We start from the raw sequence: 15,776 nt of genomic DNA, 5'->3' as shown, positions 1-15,776 counted from the left end.
AGCCAGCAAAGTGTGACAGAGCCCAGCAAAGGGCTCTGGCTTTCAGCAGTGCCTGGTCAGCAGCCAGCAACCACCACCTTGATAACGGGAACTCGCTCGTCTCCCCCTCCAAAGCCTGCTGTGAAAACAAATAATCTGCGAATTAAAGTTTCCCTGCGATAGGGTGGCAGTGCCCCACGCTGCGCCAGAGGAGGGACTGGAGCCCATCTGCCATCAGAGCCAGCCCCTGATCCTATCAGGATATTACTGTATTATTGAACTGGGGATTGAGGGACGGGCTTCAATAGCTACGATGGTATCAGGGGTCCAGCATTAAACTCCAGGAAGGGCCACGGTTTCACATGCTTTCCCTGCTCTGAGGCAGCAATCGCATGCTACAAAATTATCGAGGATAAAAATATTTACATCTCTGCACCAAATTAACCCAGGTTCATATACAAAAGCCGTCAGTGGAGGCCATATGCCTGTGTTTGCCAAGCACCAGCCTTTCCAAGAGCCCAGGAGAGCACCCTTGCCCTTGGGCACCTGTACCTCGGTTCACAGACACAGGTTCATGAGAGTGCCCCAGCAGCACAGGGCTGCCCTTAGGGGAGCACAGCGAGAGCCCCTGCCCGGGCACCCTCCTCTCTGCCTGGAAATCACTCCAGCACTGCTGGCCCAGAGCAGCCCCCAAGCCCACCACCACACACGGTTGCACGGATGCATGGGAAGGGGCCAGACCTGGCCCCCAGCTCTGCTCTCCCATGCTCCGGGCAGGGCCATTTCTGGCAGGGCAGAGGCAGGACAGCAGCATGCCATCTTGCAGCAGATCTCCAACTTGGGGCAACCTGATCTGGCCTCAAAGAAAAAGGAGAATGCACCCATGTAAGGCAAGAGCTTGGTACAGAACTTCATGTGTGTTGGTAAGGGATGGTGGAGCTCATTTAACACACAGCAGTGAGCACTGGAGAGCACAAGCCCCACGGCCACACTTGTGCTGGGCCCATTGCACATTAGGAACTGTCAGCTGAACCTCTGTTGCTCCCTTTCCCCTCCTCTCCCTTCCTCTGATTTACTCACAACAGAGCAGCTACAGAGCCCCCCCATAACCTGTCCTGGTCTCCTCTTTTCTCCCAGGTGTTCAAGACTTTCCTCTCCCCAGCAGCCGCAAAGAGCAGTGCAGACATGAGGACAGCATTTGCTGCGTGTGCCAAGCAATGCTCAAAGGGACAGGCACCCAACCTGGAGCTCTGCTGGTCTGCCATTCGCGTGGCACAGAGAAAGGGTTTGGGGAAAGCTGTAGCAGTGGTGTACCCATAGCACCCACGTGGGTGGGAATATTGGCCTGGACACGTAGCTGAGCCTAAGAAATAGAAAGAACCAAGCCTAAATTACTATGACATCTCATGTTTTTGCACAGCTTACACAGTGTCTGCTATTTACCCCAGCCTCTGTAAAGATGGAGTTAGGAGCTGAGAGGGTAAAGGTGGAGGGCCAGGGAGCCTCAGGTGTTTCCTGAGCTTGGAAAGAGCAGGGAGTCCAGAGTCCAACTCCACCAGCCAAGCTGGAGCAGGGCTGGACGCAAGGACAGAAAGAGAAACCTCAGCGACTGCCAAAAACCACGTGCCAGCCTGGAGCTCACCGTCCTGCCAGCCACAGCTGAAGCGAAGGCTCAGTGGGGTGGCAGAGCCCATGTGCAGCTCTCCACATGTGTTGGTCCAGTTTCAGCAACGGGTCCTCCTGGAGACCTTGGTGTCTGACTGCCTCTTCCAGCGGTGGCATTTGCTCCCTGCCAGGCTCACATCTCCCATCGCTCGCACCTTGCCTGTCCCACTGAGTCATTTGAGCCCTGTCCATGCAGCGCTTGGACCCGCCAGTCCCTCCCATGTGGCACCAGCTGGAGGAGCCTGGCCCAAATCGGCAGGCAAGACCCTGGCATGGAGGGTGGATGCTTGGAGGCCAAGCAACACCATGCTGATTTTCAGATAGGGGGCAGAGGGGAAGCCTCCCGGTGCCCACTCTGGGATGCTGGCTCCTGGCCGGGAGGGAGCTGATGCCCAGTGCTGGCGTCCCAAGGAGGACAGCTTGATGCCCGCCAGCTCCTACCAGTGCTGCGTGCCAGCAACAACCACTTGAAAGGCAAAACAAACAGGAGCCGAGGGAGCTAACCAAGAACAGATGAGAGGCGCTTCTGTTCGAGACGCTGTGGGGAAACAAATCCCTGTGCTCACTGGAGTGCACCAAGCGGGCTGTACGAGCCTCCAGCCTATTACCACGGCGGGAGCCATGCAGCGGCAGCAGGGCAGGGAGGAGAGAGGCCTCTGCTCCCAGGAGCGAGGAGAAAGGGGCGCCGACATTAATTGGCTGGCAGAGGGTGGCAGCTGGAAATGAAAGGCTGCTGTCCCCCTCCCAGCCCCCTCATGTGCCAAGGGCCCCCTCCACGCAGGGGTGGCAGCGGCATGACATTTATGTCCTGCACACTGAGATCCCAATTAGAAGTGGATGGCTCACATGCTGCACGCTTTAATTAATTGCCTTTTCCTGTTGGAGAACAGCTTCTCTGACAGATTGGGACGGAGCAGAGGGCAGCTGCTCCCCGGCCAGCAGCCCAAGCGGCAGGGAGAGGGGCTGGCTATGGGGCTCGCTTCAGCACCAGTAATGCCGGGGGAGAGAGAGTCCCCGTGCACACAGCTGTGACCTGGTCCCTGCCCTCTCCTTCCTGCCCAGCACAGCTCCTGGCCATCATGTAGAGCTGGGGTCCCAGCACCACCCCACTATAGGGTCACCCCACAGACACTCCATGCGGGCCACATGTGGGTATGGTGTGGGACTTCCAGGGGGAGTCAAATGGAGGTGCTGGAGATGGAGCAACGGGCCACCAAAGGAGAGAGGGCAGAAAACACAGGCCTTATAGGGACAAGCGGGTCTCACTACTTTGCTGTACCACCTGCCAGGGCTTCAGCAACCCCCTGTGGGATCCCAGGTCTCCCCTCCAGGCAGTGCTCACCAGCTGGTTTGGTCCCAGGCCCAGGGAGCATTCACTGGCTCGTGCCGGTGCCCATGCAGTGGTGCCCGTGCAGGTTAGTGCTGTGATGGATTCATACAAAACCCCGCTTCCAGCACAGCAGCTCCAACCTCCCGCTGCCCCAGGCTTCTGTCACCTTCTCTCTTCCTAGCTAACCTAAATAATCTTGTATCTTCAGCTGTTCCCCTCCTCTTCCAGCTCATTAGGGCTTTTAGAGAACACTGGCTCCTACCAAACCTGACCAACCTGCCATTAACCTCTTTCCACACCAAGAATTGGCTGTTACTTTTGACTCCAATTCTCACCTCAAACAGCTTCCATCTCCAGAAGGACTCTACCCCTCACCCTTGAGGTGACTAAGTTTCTTTAATAGCCCCTTGTGAGGGATTTTATCAAAAGCCTTTTGAAAGCTAAATAACATTCTCTGCACCTTATTTCTCCTTCCCCCAGGATTTTGTTAGCACATTTAAAGGCTCCTGACAGGCTAAGGCTGAGAAGAGCTTCTGGTTTTTAAGATTATTTCCTGCTCCTAAGCAGCAAAGTTCTCATTTTGCCTTCTAAATTGGGCCAGCAAGCATGCACAGCTCTGGTTTGGTTTCCTCACGCAGCTCTTGTTGAATTTCCACATTGCTCCTGGCAGGGCGTTTGCCTCAGCACTGCGTTATCACACTGCAGTGAGCAGGTAAGCTGTGAGGTTTAGGGCAGGAGCCCCATGCCGTTGCTGCGCTCATCCTGGACGCAGGCCTCCTGTTCTGCGCAGGGCTCCATGCCTCAGGTCATCGTGTGGGTTCGGCGTGTTGCTTGAGGGTACAGCTCAGCTCAGCCCTGCCCAAACCAACCAAGGAAGACTGCTGGGCCAAAACAGAGTAGTCCAAGGCACAGAGTGAGTTTTGTTCCACAAGAAGCATGGAAGGCATAAGAAATAAATTGCACTGGGAGGGGAAAGTGAGCCCATGGCATAAGCATGCTCAGTTTTCCCTGCTGTCCCACCTCCCTCCGTCAGGTCTCAGCTTGGCAAATTCTGGTCTGAGCTTGGCAGATTCTAGGTCTGAAACTCAAAAAAAAGCGTTGCGCTCTCTACGTACAAGCCCACCACCACTGAGAGCACCTGCTTAGTTGTGTGGCCACAGCAAGTCATCTACAAAGCATGTCCAAGGCAGCATCTGAAGATTAAGCCCACCCACACCCACCCTGCCCACTGTTCCTGCTCGAAGCCTGTATGAACACAGGAGTCAGGCTGCAGCTGTTACCAGCCTTTGGCCCAGAGCTACAAAGTGGGTTAGCAGAAACATCGAAGCTGCCTGCTCTGATCAGGCCTCCATCCTTACCTCATCTGGAAGAGTTTCCCCTACAAGCCACGAATGAAAAGCTGCTTTGGAGCTTCAGAGATGTCCTGAGTCGATGTCAAAGACAGCAGCTGTGGTTTGCTCCTGCTCCCACTGGAGCTCATTGCTCGCTCTGCCATCATCTCTGATGGGGGCAGGTCTGGACTGAGGGGAAGTCCTCAGCAGAGAAGGCTTCAGGCCTCTGCACAGCAGCCAGGCCAGAGTGCCCAGCAATGGTGCATGCCAGGTCTCTGAGAACCTGCCAACACTAGAGCAAGGCATCCCAGAAGACCTTTCTCCAACTGCGATGGAAATTTTTCCGTAGGTAGTTTGGCTCTGGCTATGGAAATGGACATCTGTAAGTATTCTGCAACACATCTACCAAGAACGGGCCTCAAGACTCTTCCAGGAATTGTGCAGGGAGAGGGAAGAGGAGATGCCAGGCTGAGCTGAAGCAGAAGTAGGTTTTTTTCCAGGCTCTGTTTTTCTTTGTTTTCAAGCAGAGCAGTAAACAGCTCTGCCTAGACCTGCACCACCCTGTCTGCCCAAGTCTTCAGCTGAGACATAGCTCCTCTGGCTCCCAAGTGCCAGCACATCCTCAGGCCACCCCGCACTGAGGCAATACAGGGATGCATGAAACCTTCCTCACCACACAAGGGAATCCCGTTTTTCAGGCTGCTCTCCTGTCAGATCAGGGATGTGGTTGGCTCAGGGCAGGTTTTAGAGCCTCATTAACACTCCACAATGAGGCCTGGCAGCAGCTGATTTGATTTAAGGTTCATTTCCAGGCTGTGATTTAAGAGAAGATTTGCTTAATGTTCTCTAACAGACTCTTCTGACTGGGAGCTTGAGTGCTGCCTAATGACAGCCTTATTTATTGTAATGTCTTTGCAGCGCAGAGTCTAGAGGAGCCGGGCAGGAGTGCAGCAGCTGCTGGCAGGTGCTCAGACAGCAGGGGAAGCATCCCTCACAGCAGAGTGGTAACACTGGGGCGTGCATTCCTTCATCCAGAACAGCCAGATACTGCACCCCTTTTCTGCTTTGAGAGGTCAGCAAGACAGACCACACTCTACCTGCCTAAGACAGACAGTGCTGCACCTCTGTGTACCTTTTTAAGCGGGATAGGAGAAACGCTTCTCTTTCTCCCTACTGTAGTACTTGAATGATGGGAACCTCAGAAGTGCCTGCTCATCTCCAGACTGGTTAAAAGGCGATTTGCAATCAAGACTCCCAAATGTTCCTCCCTGTTTCCCAGTTTTGGGCTTCCAACTCAAAGGCTGAGCCTGCTTTCCTCCTGGGAAGGGGGTGGTCATCACCTGTAATTTGTAAGCTACCTTGAGCTTCTGAGCTAGATGTACCTGTCCCAAGGCCGAACACAGAGACAACCATCACACAAATTAAGACAGTAAGTCAAGCAAGGGTTTGTCATATTTTAATGACATTGATCTTTGGTGTTTCCCTCGTTAGCACTCACGCTCTCCCCGTCCTTCCTCCACAAGCCTGCTAGGGATGGAGAGTTACAAACGAAAAGGAAAATCACATTTGAGACTAAAAACAAAATATCAGAGCCTTGATTTCTCCACTAGAAACTACATGTACAAGGTCAAGATTTCACATGCAACACCTTACATCACAGACCCATACCTCACACCCTGGCCTGGAGCTGAAAGACATTTCCTGCCCCCTGCCAAGGAGGTACAGCTCAGTCCTGGCACCATGAAACCACTGGGATGGCTCATTCATGTTAATATTGGCACAGCTTAGAACATCCTTGCGTGAACTGCATCCCGACTAGAGAGCAGTAGCCCCTGTCCCTCTACCCATCTATACAGCAGCTCTGCTTAGGTTCCTGCCAAGTACTAAACTAACTCTCTAAAAAAGGAAAGTTCCCTCCTGTGAGCAGATCCTGAGCCATGCAGGTTTTGGCAAAGCCCAGTTCTTCCCAGAAAAGACCACAGCGCAGGCAGGCAGGGTCTCAGAACACCACACTCTGAGGGGGGAGCAGTGCTGTGCCACGGAGTGGGACTGTGGCCTGGAAGACTCCTCCACTCCAGCAACGGAGCTGGAGCATCACGCCCAGGTTTGCCCAGTAGGACTGCCAGTCTCCAGAAGGATGCTGCAGGCCCCCTTCCCTTTCTTCACTCTACTGATCAGCCCCTGGGCATAAAAGGGCAGGAAAGAGGAAAGGAAAGCAGCTTTACAAAGGATGACACTGACCAAATTGCAGGGTTAGGGCTGAGCTCAGGGGATCCCATGGGGCTTCAAAATCTGCATGATGTGCAGCCAGTATGGTTCATACTCCTGTTAACTCTTAGCAGTGGGAATGTTGGAAGTTAAGTATGCTTTCTTCCCCATGGCTTACCTTGCGGTCCTTATCCCTTCCCACTCACCCAGGATAGAGAAGCCCTCTGAACCACCAGCATCCTGTCAGAGCCACACGTCCCTACTCTTCCAGCTCCTGGCCAGCTGTGAGGTACAGGTCTCTGCTGAGCAGTACAAGGGTAGCACCAACACACAACTCAATCTCTACCTGTTCCGTGATTCCCCACTGGTGCCGTCATTACTATAGAAGTTGGTACTGTCAGGAAGATGGTTATTATTAGTTAGGTCACTGTATTCAATTGGTCCCTCAGTGTCCATGGAGGACTGGGCCTGCTCTGGCAGGTCCAGCTCACCAGCACTTTGTCCTTCACTCCCACTAGGGGCTGTCCGCGGGCTCAGGCCATGCTCTGACAGCTGCATAGACTCTGAAAGGATCCGTCCCTCCAGCTCAGCTGCCAGCTGCTGTGAGGTGGACTGCTGTGCTGATGTGCCCTCAACTCCGGTGGACTCTGCACCAGTCTGAGAGCTGCGGTGGATCCGGTGGCTCACAATGATGTTGTTGCCAAAGCCGCCCATGGACGCCATGGTGGTGCTCTGCTCCCGTTGGACCACAGCAGTCATGCCACCTTCTGCCATCAGCCTTTGGATCCTGCTCAGGGCATCCTCCCCACTCGCCCCATATTCTGGACCTTCACCTGCAAAAGAAAGCAGAAGCAACTTTGGTGCACAAGGCAAACTACAAGACAAAGAGAAAGCATGCTGGGTAGATGCATCATGCAGCGTGCATGTGCTGGGACAGAAGACAGGTTTTGTTCCAGAGCGAGCCCAACATTTCATTTCTGTAACTTTCGGTGAAGTGCCAAACAAAGGCACTGAACTCTGTCAAGAAAATCTTGGCCACTCCCACAGGTATGCCTCACAGACTTGCATGTCCAAGCCTTGGAGAAGCAGATCTTATCTAGCCATAAAGGTGGGGAAAAAAGAGGAGTCAAGGAGGCAGTGCGTTTTCTCACAGCTGCAGAGACAGTCCAGCCAATCCTACAGGGGCAGGAAGAAAAACCTCAGTTTGCACTGCAATAAACTAAACATTTCACCATGAGTCCTGTGGCTTTTGCAACTTCACTTGTTTGAGAATGCCCCAGGCAGATGACATGATGGCAATCTCCCCAGTATCAGGGAGGACATAGGCAGCTGGTCAAGAGCAGATAGCAGCTACAGAACAGAGTCTGTGCTTCCACATCACCTATGATCAAGGAAAGATCAAGTGCGTAGGCTCCTGCTCCCCTTGACTGCTATCTTTTGAGGAATGCAAAAAACATCTCTTAAGATCTAGAGTCTTTGTCTACTCCCTCTCTGAGCCTTCCCTTCATAGTCAGGCTGCATTGAGCTCTGAGGGAACCATCGTCAGATGCCTTGGTTGCTGAAGATTACTTTTGAAGAACAAAATCTCACAGAAAATAGTCCATGTAGGAGATTAAACCCCCATGGCAGGGAAGTCCAGCCCAGTTCTGTTTCCCAGCATCCTCCTTTTGCTACAAACCCTACCCAGAGTGTCTGGGGAAAACAATCTGTAATCATAAACTGCTAGAATCATTCCACAGTGGGATCCTGACGATTCTTATTAAAGAGATAAATCTCACTCTCAGCTCCATGAAGCCATCGCAGTGCTGATTAGAGGAGAGGAGAAAGCCATGAGCTCTCCTGGCACCAAGGAAATGAACACAAATGTCAACAAGTCTAGATGTAGGCAGGAGTTAAAACACAATAAAAATCAAAATGCCACACTGACTAGGAAGACAAAACCGCTTGGGGCTGTGGGGTGGAGATCATGTATCCAACATGGGAGCTGGGCTATTCAGCACAGTCTACACCATGTCACTGTAGAGGTTATTTATAAAAAAGCAAGATAGTTGAAGCTGTTAACATGTTGTGCAGTCAGTCAGTGACAGCTTATTCCCTTTCCTCATGGGCTCAGTGGTACTTGCATCAAACACCACCAGCTTCCTCCACCACAGGGTACGGCTAATTTAATCTTCAAGCAAGTCTGCTGACATACTGCCCTGCTGTAGAAATACTATGGACATTAAGGGCAAATTTAATTCTCACAAGTAGAATAAGTCCCTTTCTGCTAGGAATGTAGTAAGCCTGCTATAGTCACTATACATACAACAATTACATAGCTCCTTGGTTAGAGCATCAGTGAGACGACAGAGACACCAGTAACCACATGAGAACCTGGAGCAGAGCCTAGAGAAGTGAGCAAGAATACCCCCTGGGCAGAGCCTTACCCACAATTCTAGCAGAGAAATCCTGTTCAGGGTGTGGTTGATGCATGAACTAGGACATGGTTGATGTGTGAACTAGGAACCTGGCTGACCAGCACAAAGACTGAGAACAGACAGAAGCAGCTATTAGACTGGAAGCTTCAGTGTGAAAAACACACATGCCAGGGGATATTGAAGCATTAATCATGAGCAGAAGTGGAAGGTTTGAAAAGCATGGTTTTGGATTCAGTCATCGCTTCCTTCTGAGGGCACAGTCATAAGCACTTCGTTACCAACCATCTGGCCAGGCCAGAGAGGAAGCTTGAGGAAGTCAAGATGTGCAACCTGGCTTAGAGACAGGCCAGCCAGCCCTATCTACACAAGTCCTGAAACAGCAGGTACTGTGCTCTTGACAGATCACTTACTATAAACTAGACCAATACCGGAGCATTCGAGCAGCGAATCAGCAAGGATCCCCAGCCAATGCTCCTCAGCATTACAAACAAGTGCTTCACCAGAGGAGTCCATGCAGGCGGTGCATACCACAGCACCCCCTGCTCTTCCCTGCCCCTTAATTACCATGTGCCATGGCTGAAGTTCCAGTTGAGGCAGCTGCTTGCTCAGAAAACAGGCAAGGGCTGATGCCACAGCAGAAATCAGCAAGTCATGAGCCTTCATGAGCACAGCAGTGTTGGAATTTCCAGAAAGACAGCCCATCAAGGGCCAGAAGTGAGCCTCACCATTCAAGCAGCCAACAAGCACCTCTGCTTTGGGGGTTGTCCTCCCCTTCCCCCCCTCAGTTTTCGACAATGACTTTGGCTGACTGGTTCAGAGCAAAGCTTCCTGCGCGATTTGCCTTGAGCTGAGCTACAGCACAGATTCACATACAGCCCATTTCTACTGCCTGGTGACTCCCACACACGTTCTTTCACCAGGCTGCCAATGCAGACTACATTAGTACTCAGTGCGAGTGAAATAAGCTAACTTCCATTTGGTGGAGGTTCAGAGTGTGCACACAGGCACTTATGCAAAACAACAGCAATGCCATAAACCCCACACCTCAGATTGCTAGAAGTTTCAACTTGCTGCAGTGGCCAAAACCCATTCCCTGCACCACCAGCTGAACAAAAAACCAGGACAGAGAGAAACTCCATACTTGTGACACAGTTTTCAGACTCCAAAGAGTTTAGGCATATCCAGAGCATGAACCTGAGCTTGTGTAGGAGTAGGCCAAGTGACAGCACATCTAATTCTCCATACGGAGAAAGCAATTCCTCTTCTCTCATTTTATGCTCAAAACTACATTCTGATCTCCCAGGCTCTGTAAAATCCTTTATCTTAAGCTCTCATTCTTCTAAGCCTACCTTCTAGAGTCAGAAAAATAGAAAAACCTCACTAAGCACTACAGACAAAATCTAGAAAACTGAGCTAACCAGCTCCAGCTACAGTGTGTGAAGTACCAGTGTAAGCATAGCACCTGCCAATTCATCCTCCATCCAGGCTGTCCCTGTATCAGAATCCATCACAGAGCAGGAAGCAATCTTTAGAGACAGTCTCCATCTTTTTCTGGACAGGGACACAAGTTCTGTGCCTGACAGGACAGAAAAGCATCACCTATGGTTCCCTTCCGCAATACAAGTAAGTATTAGTGTTGTGTCTGCAGTGCTGTGCTCCTACAAACCTTTTCTACTCTAACCAAAGTGACCTTTCCGGAGGTCCAAAACCCCATCTATCCCAAACACAGACACAAAACATTACTCTTGAAAGTAATTATCCCAAAGACCAGGGGATTTCTGTCAATCTAGCTGACTGGCTCCAGTATTTAACAAAATACTCTCTAATGCATCTGTCTTTAGAAGTCCTCTGCCATGCTACTCCAGCAAGATAAGAGTTTGACACAGAAGACTACAAAGGCAAGACATCTAGCAAACTTTCAATGAAGCTGGGCATAAGGCAGGAGCATTTCCACTTTTAAATGAGGTGGTGTCGGAAGTACTTATGCAAAGCACAACTTGTTTATCTCTGGGCATGGACGGCACACACCTGATAAAGAGCAAAGCCCACAGAAGCAAGGATGAGATCAGGCTCCTCTGTGGCTGTGTGATATACTGACATCGCTCTTGAATTTTTTCCTATTTTCAGCTTTCCTCTTTCTAAAACCAGCAATAGTTAGTAGCCATGCTTGCAAACAAAGCTTCAAAATTACAACTAAGAGTAAGCACTGCAGAGATATCCAAGTCTTCAGAGAACATAGAATAATAGCTCTGAGGTGTGAGCTGACCCACTAATTCAGATGCTCAAAGACAAAAATATCAGCATTTTTAAATGAATTCACTCCTTGCATAAGAACAGGAAAGGGAGGGTCACAGCACAGCATACCCAGCTATGAATAATCACATCTCCCTTAGTGCCAGAAGAAATACTACCAGTTACTTTTCTCCCCAACCAAGCTCAGAAGCATGTTCACGCTTCCTTTCTGAGGAAGATAATCCAAACAACTCCACAGAACTCAGAAAAGACACAACTGCTTTGACTTGTAACAAATTTCTTAGCAATATCTCACCTTGGTGATTTGTATGAGTGAAGCTTATTTTTGTAATGAGAGTTTAAAAGTAGCCCCCATAATTTAATCCCAAGAGAGCCAGGTACTTGGAGTAGCTCACACTGTAAAGGCTTGCGTAGTACATGCTTCTAGAACCTGATTCTATTTTTTAGGAAGTGCTTTTCAGAGGGCTTTAAAGAGAAACTGAAATTTGCAGTTCTATAGGACATATGACGTACACTTTACAGATGGATGGGCAGATGAAAGGCTAAGGGATCTACCCACGTTTCTACTTGGAGAACGAGAGGCAGATCTGGAAGCTGATCCCTGGTGTCCTGGTTCCCATTTCTACACTAATCGCACAAAAGTCACATCACATTTGACAACAGCATTGCAAGAACATGTTCAGCTAACGTAAAACAACATGGTTCTTTTCAGCATTCATGAGGCTCGGCTGGGGATAGGGTATTCCTGCCCATGCAGCCCCCAGACACACATTCTTAATGTCTCAGATTAAATAAGTTACATCACATGCAGGCACACTGACTCTGCTTATAAGTGCTCCTTAGGCATCCTCAGGATGCTTTGCTTACACCAGGAAAGTTTCACTTGCATGTGCTGTCTTTTCAGTACTAACAGTTGGAACAGACTGAATCCCACAAACCCAAGCCTTCATTTTACAACCTTTTTCCCTCTCAAAAGTATCTGCTGCAACTGCTGAAAGCAGTTGGACATGATGGAAAGTTGTACTGGCTGGTGAGAAACACTTCAACCAAATAGGTTAAAAGCTGTATATGGCATGATAGTAGTCAGTATGTTGCTCCCCCAAAGACAGACAAAGTAGCAATCCACTGACAGTAAGTCTTCCGACAGCTACAATTTCAGTAGTTCATAACATGTGCCTACTTGCACACAATGAGCATTGAGCTAGCCATCTGAATTTTAAGCCCCAAAGACAAGGCAGATAATAGAAACTGAGGTGACAATTGCCTTTCAGTTATTTCCATCAAGTTTTGAGTGTGGGTTATTTTTTTCTTTTTAAACCACTGGAATACCTGAAAGATGTATTGATATACTGTCAATAGCCAGGGGACAGCATGAGTGCACAATCAAACAAGTGTCCTGCAGCTCTGCAAAAGTCCCTTTCCCTCAGCCTGCAGCACCTTTTGCACAGTTGCAGTCCCTGACAGTTACTCCCACTTGCACCCTACTCCACAGATCCAGCAGCCCGAACAAGTGGCAGCCAGAGCCTGACCCAGTCTGGACTGGGAATTACAATTTCTAAAGGTTAAAGCTTTGGGCCATTAAATCTCATTAGGAATTTTTGTTGGTTTTTAAGTGAGATTTAATTTGACAGTTGAATACAGATCCCTCCCTGTGACGGTGTGCTTCCCCCACCCCCGACCTTTATCTCCTGTAACCCTGCTCAGGAGATAACCACCAGTGGTGATTGTAATGGATGCATCTGGTCACGATGGCTGCATCGGCTCAAAGTGGATTCAGGAGACAGATAACAACACAATAGCCTAGGGCTATTGTGCAATGCGCCCACTGAAGAAACTAAAATCTGTGGTCGGCATGCAAATATGACTATGGGTCAATCATCTTATCCCCCATAAATAGCGAGCAGCCCAAGAGCCCTTTGAGCTCTCCTGCACGGCAGCGGGCTGCACGCCAGGATCTCCCCTTGAGCAGGGACGCCTCTCAAGGTTACTCCTCGAGGTTGAGAGATTCCTTGCTGCAACAGATCCTCGGTAAGTGACTAATAGCATGCTAAACTTTGAAATCTTAGCTAAGTGAGATAAAGGATTGATTGCACACGTATAATCCTTTAGACATAAACCATTGACCAAGTCTGGGACTAGGACTGGATCTAGCCGCACCTAGACTCCTCTCTGAGGAGGAGTTTAGAAAGCAAGGGGATCTTTTCTGAACCTCATGACTCAACGGGAGGGTCTCCCTGACAGTTTTGTCTGACCCTGTCCTCTATGCAGTAAATAATCAAGTGTACCTTGCCATCGAATCTTGTTAAAACACTGTCGCATTGAACTTTGTTAACTCCCTATTCTGTATCAATAAACTATATTTTTACTTCTCTCTTGCGAGTGAAGTGTGCTCTCACTCCATCCACGACACTCCCCCATCATGCCTGTCCATTTGCAAGGGAAAGCATAGTATAACTCCCAACAGATTGTTTCTAATTAAGAGTGCCTCAAAGTTACAACTCCATCACTATGTCTGTCAGCTTGAAAGTAGGAGACAGCTGAAACACTGTTTTAGGCATTTCTTGGTACCTCTCCTAGTTTTCTCTCAACTCTAGCTTCCTTTGCTTTATGTGTGGCTTGGGAGCAGAGTTCACAAGGCAGCTATCAACTGCTGCAAAACAAAAAGATACAGACATTAGAGGGATTCACTTCTAATAGTCATCATATACTCATTCCTCCAAAGGAGGTAGAAAGATAATCAGAACAGCAAAGTCCCCGCAGAGCTTTGCATGAGAAAAGGAAACTATTTATACCCGCACAGAGCTTAATTAGATTTCTGATGCAATTCTGCATACTTTTTTCCTTTTTTTGTACAGTAAGCACATATCTGCAAGAAATGCCCGGAGCCAGAATTCCTCACAACAGCAGGGCTGACAGGACATAGAACAGAAACCCATTCTTGGGGGTAGCACTAGCCTTTCTTTTTCTTTCTTTATTTTTTTTAAACATTCAAGGGGTTTTTGTTTTGTTTTGGGTTTTTTTCCCCCTCATGACAAGGTGATAACTAAAACACTTTCCTTTACATTACTCAGAATCACATCTGATTTATCCATTCTGCTGCTGATAATACTGCTAAGCCTTTACGTAGTGATTTACATCTTCAAAGCCCCATACAAAACATTAATTAATCTTCACAGCCTCTAGTGTATTGTACTATGGGAAGATTTATTCCCATTTGGTAAATGATTAGTAATTTGCCCTAGGTCACACACCAAGTTTGTGCTAGCACATTTTTTCCTTTTTTTCCCCCTTTGTGTCCCTGACATCTAGATCCTGCTGTTAGGAAACACTGTTTCCCTTTCAACAGGCAAGGAGTTATGGTAGATACAGTGGGCAAATTAACCATCAGAAAACCAGCACAGCATCTAATCTAGCCTGCCTGAACGCACTGGACAAGCATCACAAGAATTTATGATGCTGGAAAAACAGTAACCTGAATGTCACAAGCAGCACAATGGGGCTCAAGTGTAATGTGAAGCACAAAGACTCTTGGAAGAACCAGACCACTGATGCCACAAGTCCCTCGCTAACTGAGGTGTTTGCAACAGCAGATAAAAATTTGTCCTTCTGCTTTGTGATCGGTTCTTGTACTATTCCTCTGTCATGGCTTACAGTTGGTGTTTTGGATCCTACATGCTCCTGATAGTTAATGTCTTGACAGGTCCCTGTTTTGAGCTGCTCTTGAGCCTTTGCACAGGAATTTCCACTGAAGATGCAACTGGCGTAAGAACTGCTCAACTACAGGGTGAGACCGCTTGGCTCATCTCCAGCGCATGTGTCCTTACTGGAAGAACTCCTTTGTTCTAAAGATCCTTATATAAGAGACAGGAGTGTGACAGCCCATTTTGCAGGTGAGGCCACTTGCAAGGGGACATGTAATAAAGTCAGCATCTGAGCCAGAAATCACACCAGATGTAGAACCTGCCAATCTTCTTCCAAGCAAGAAAGGGAGACAAAAAGAGAAGTCTCTGTCCTAGGCTTGTTATCTACACTCCTTTTCTTCCAAATGCTACATGCTTTGCTTCTTTGTAGAGATACCTTGCCCAAGGCACTGGTAAAGGACAACCCTTCCCCATCTCATTAATGGTCTAGTTAAAAACCATGATCTAGATCTGAAAATTGAAAGGTTGATTGGAAAGAACGAGATAATGAAACCTTCAGACGATTGCAGAACAGCAGCAGAGAGAAGCAGCACTGGAGAACTCCACTGGCTTAACAGAGCAGAGAAAGACCCCTAAGCCTGCAGCGTAAGCCATCATGGCCTTGATGCAAGAAGGTCCCACACTATACCCTGTTCTCAGTCTAAATACCACATCCAGTGGAAGAACCAGTTCCCACAGTTCAGCATTTGTCCAGACATCCTATGTTCCAGCCTTATTCACATGCCCTCAACTGCACTAACTTTCCAGAGAGGTTAATCTCAGCTCTGGTGAGATAAACAGATGGGAAACCCCACAGGTCAGGAATTTGCCACTTTGAACAGAAGACCCGAGATCAGAGAAACACAAAGCCCCATCACACATGCTGGATGCTGCACAGCAGAAACTGTGGAAG

The 15,776-nt window shown here is 49.0% G+C and overlaps 1 protein-coding gene across 9 annotated transcripts in view; it reads right to left on the bottom strand.

The window, feature by feature from the left end:
• Positions 1-5,745: 5,745 nt before the first annotated feature.
• The window catches only part of AMBRA1 (autophagy and beclin 1 regulator 1), a 136,672-nt gene continuing 126,641 nt past the window's right edge, over positions 5,746-15,776 (bottom strand). For all 9 annotated transcript variants that reach the window (XM_072865044.1, XM_072865042.1, XM_072865046.1 and 6 more), the window contains one exon: positions 5,746-7,346. In XM_072865044.1, coding sequence (XP_072721145.1) covers positions 6,856-7,346 — 491 coding nt within the window. In that variant the 3' untranslated portion in view covers positions 5,746-6,855. The remainder of the gene's footprint in view (positions 7,347-15,776) is intronic.

Source organism: Ciconia boyciana, chromosome 6 (genome assembly GCF_034638445.1).
Source record: "Ciconia boyciana chromosome 6, ASM3463844v1, whole genome shotgun sequence".
Taxonomy (NCBI): domain Eukaryota; kingdom Metazoa; phylum Chordata; class Aves; order Ciconiiformes; family Ciconiidae; genus Ciconia; species Ciconia boyciana.
The sequence above is the reverse complement of the archived record's forward strand: the minus strand, read 5'-3'. Positions and strand labels throughout refer to the sequence as shown.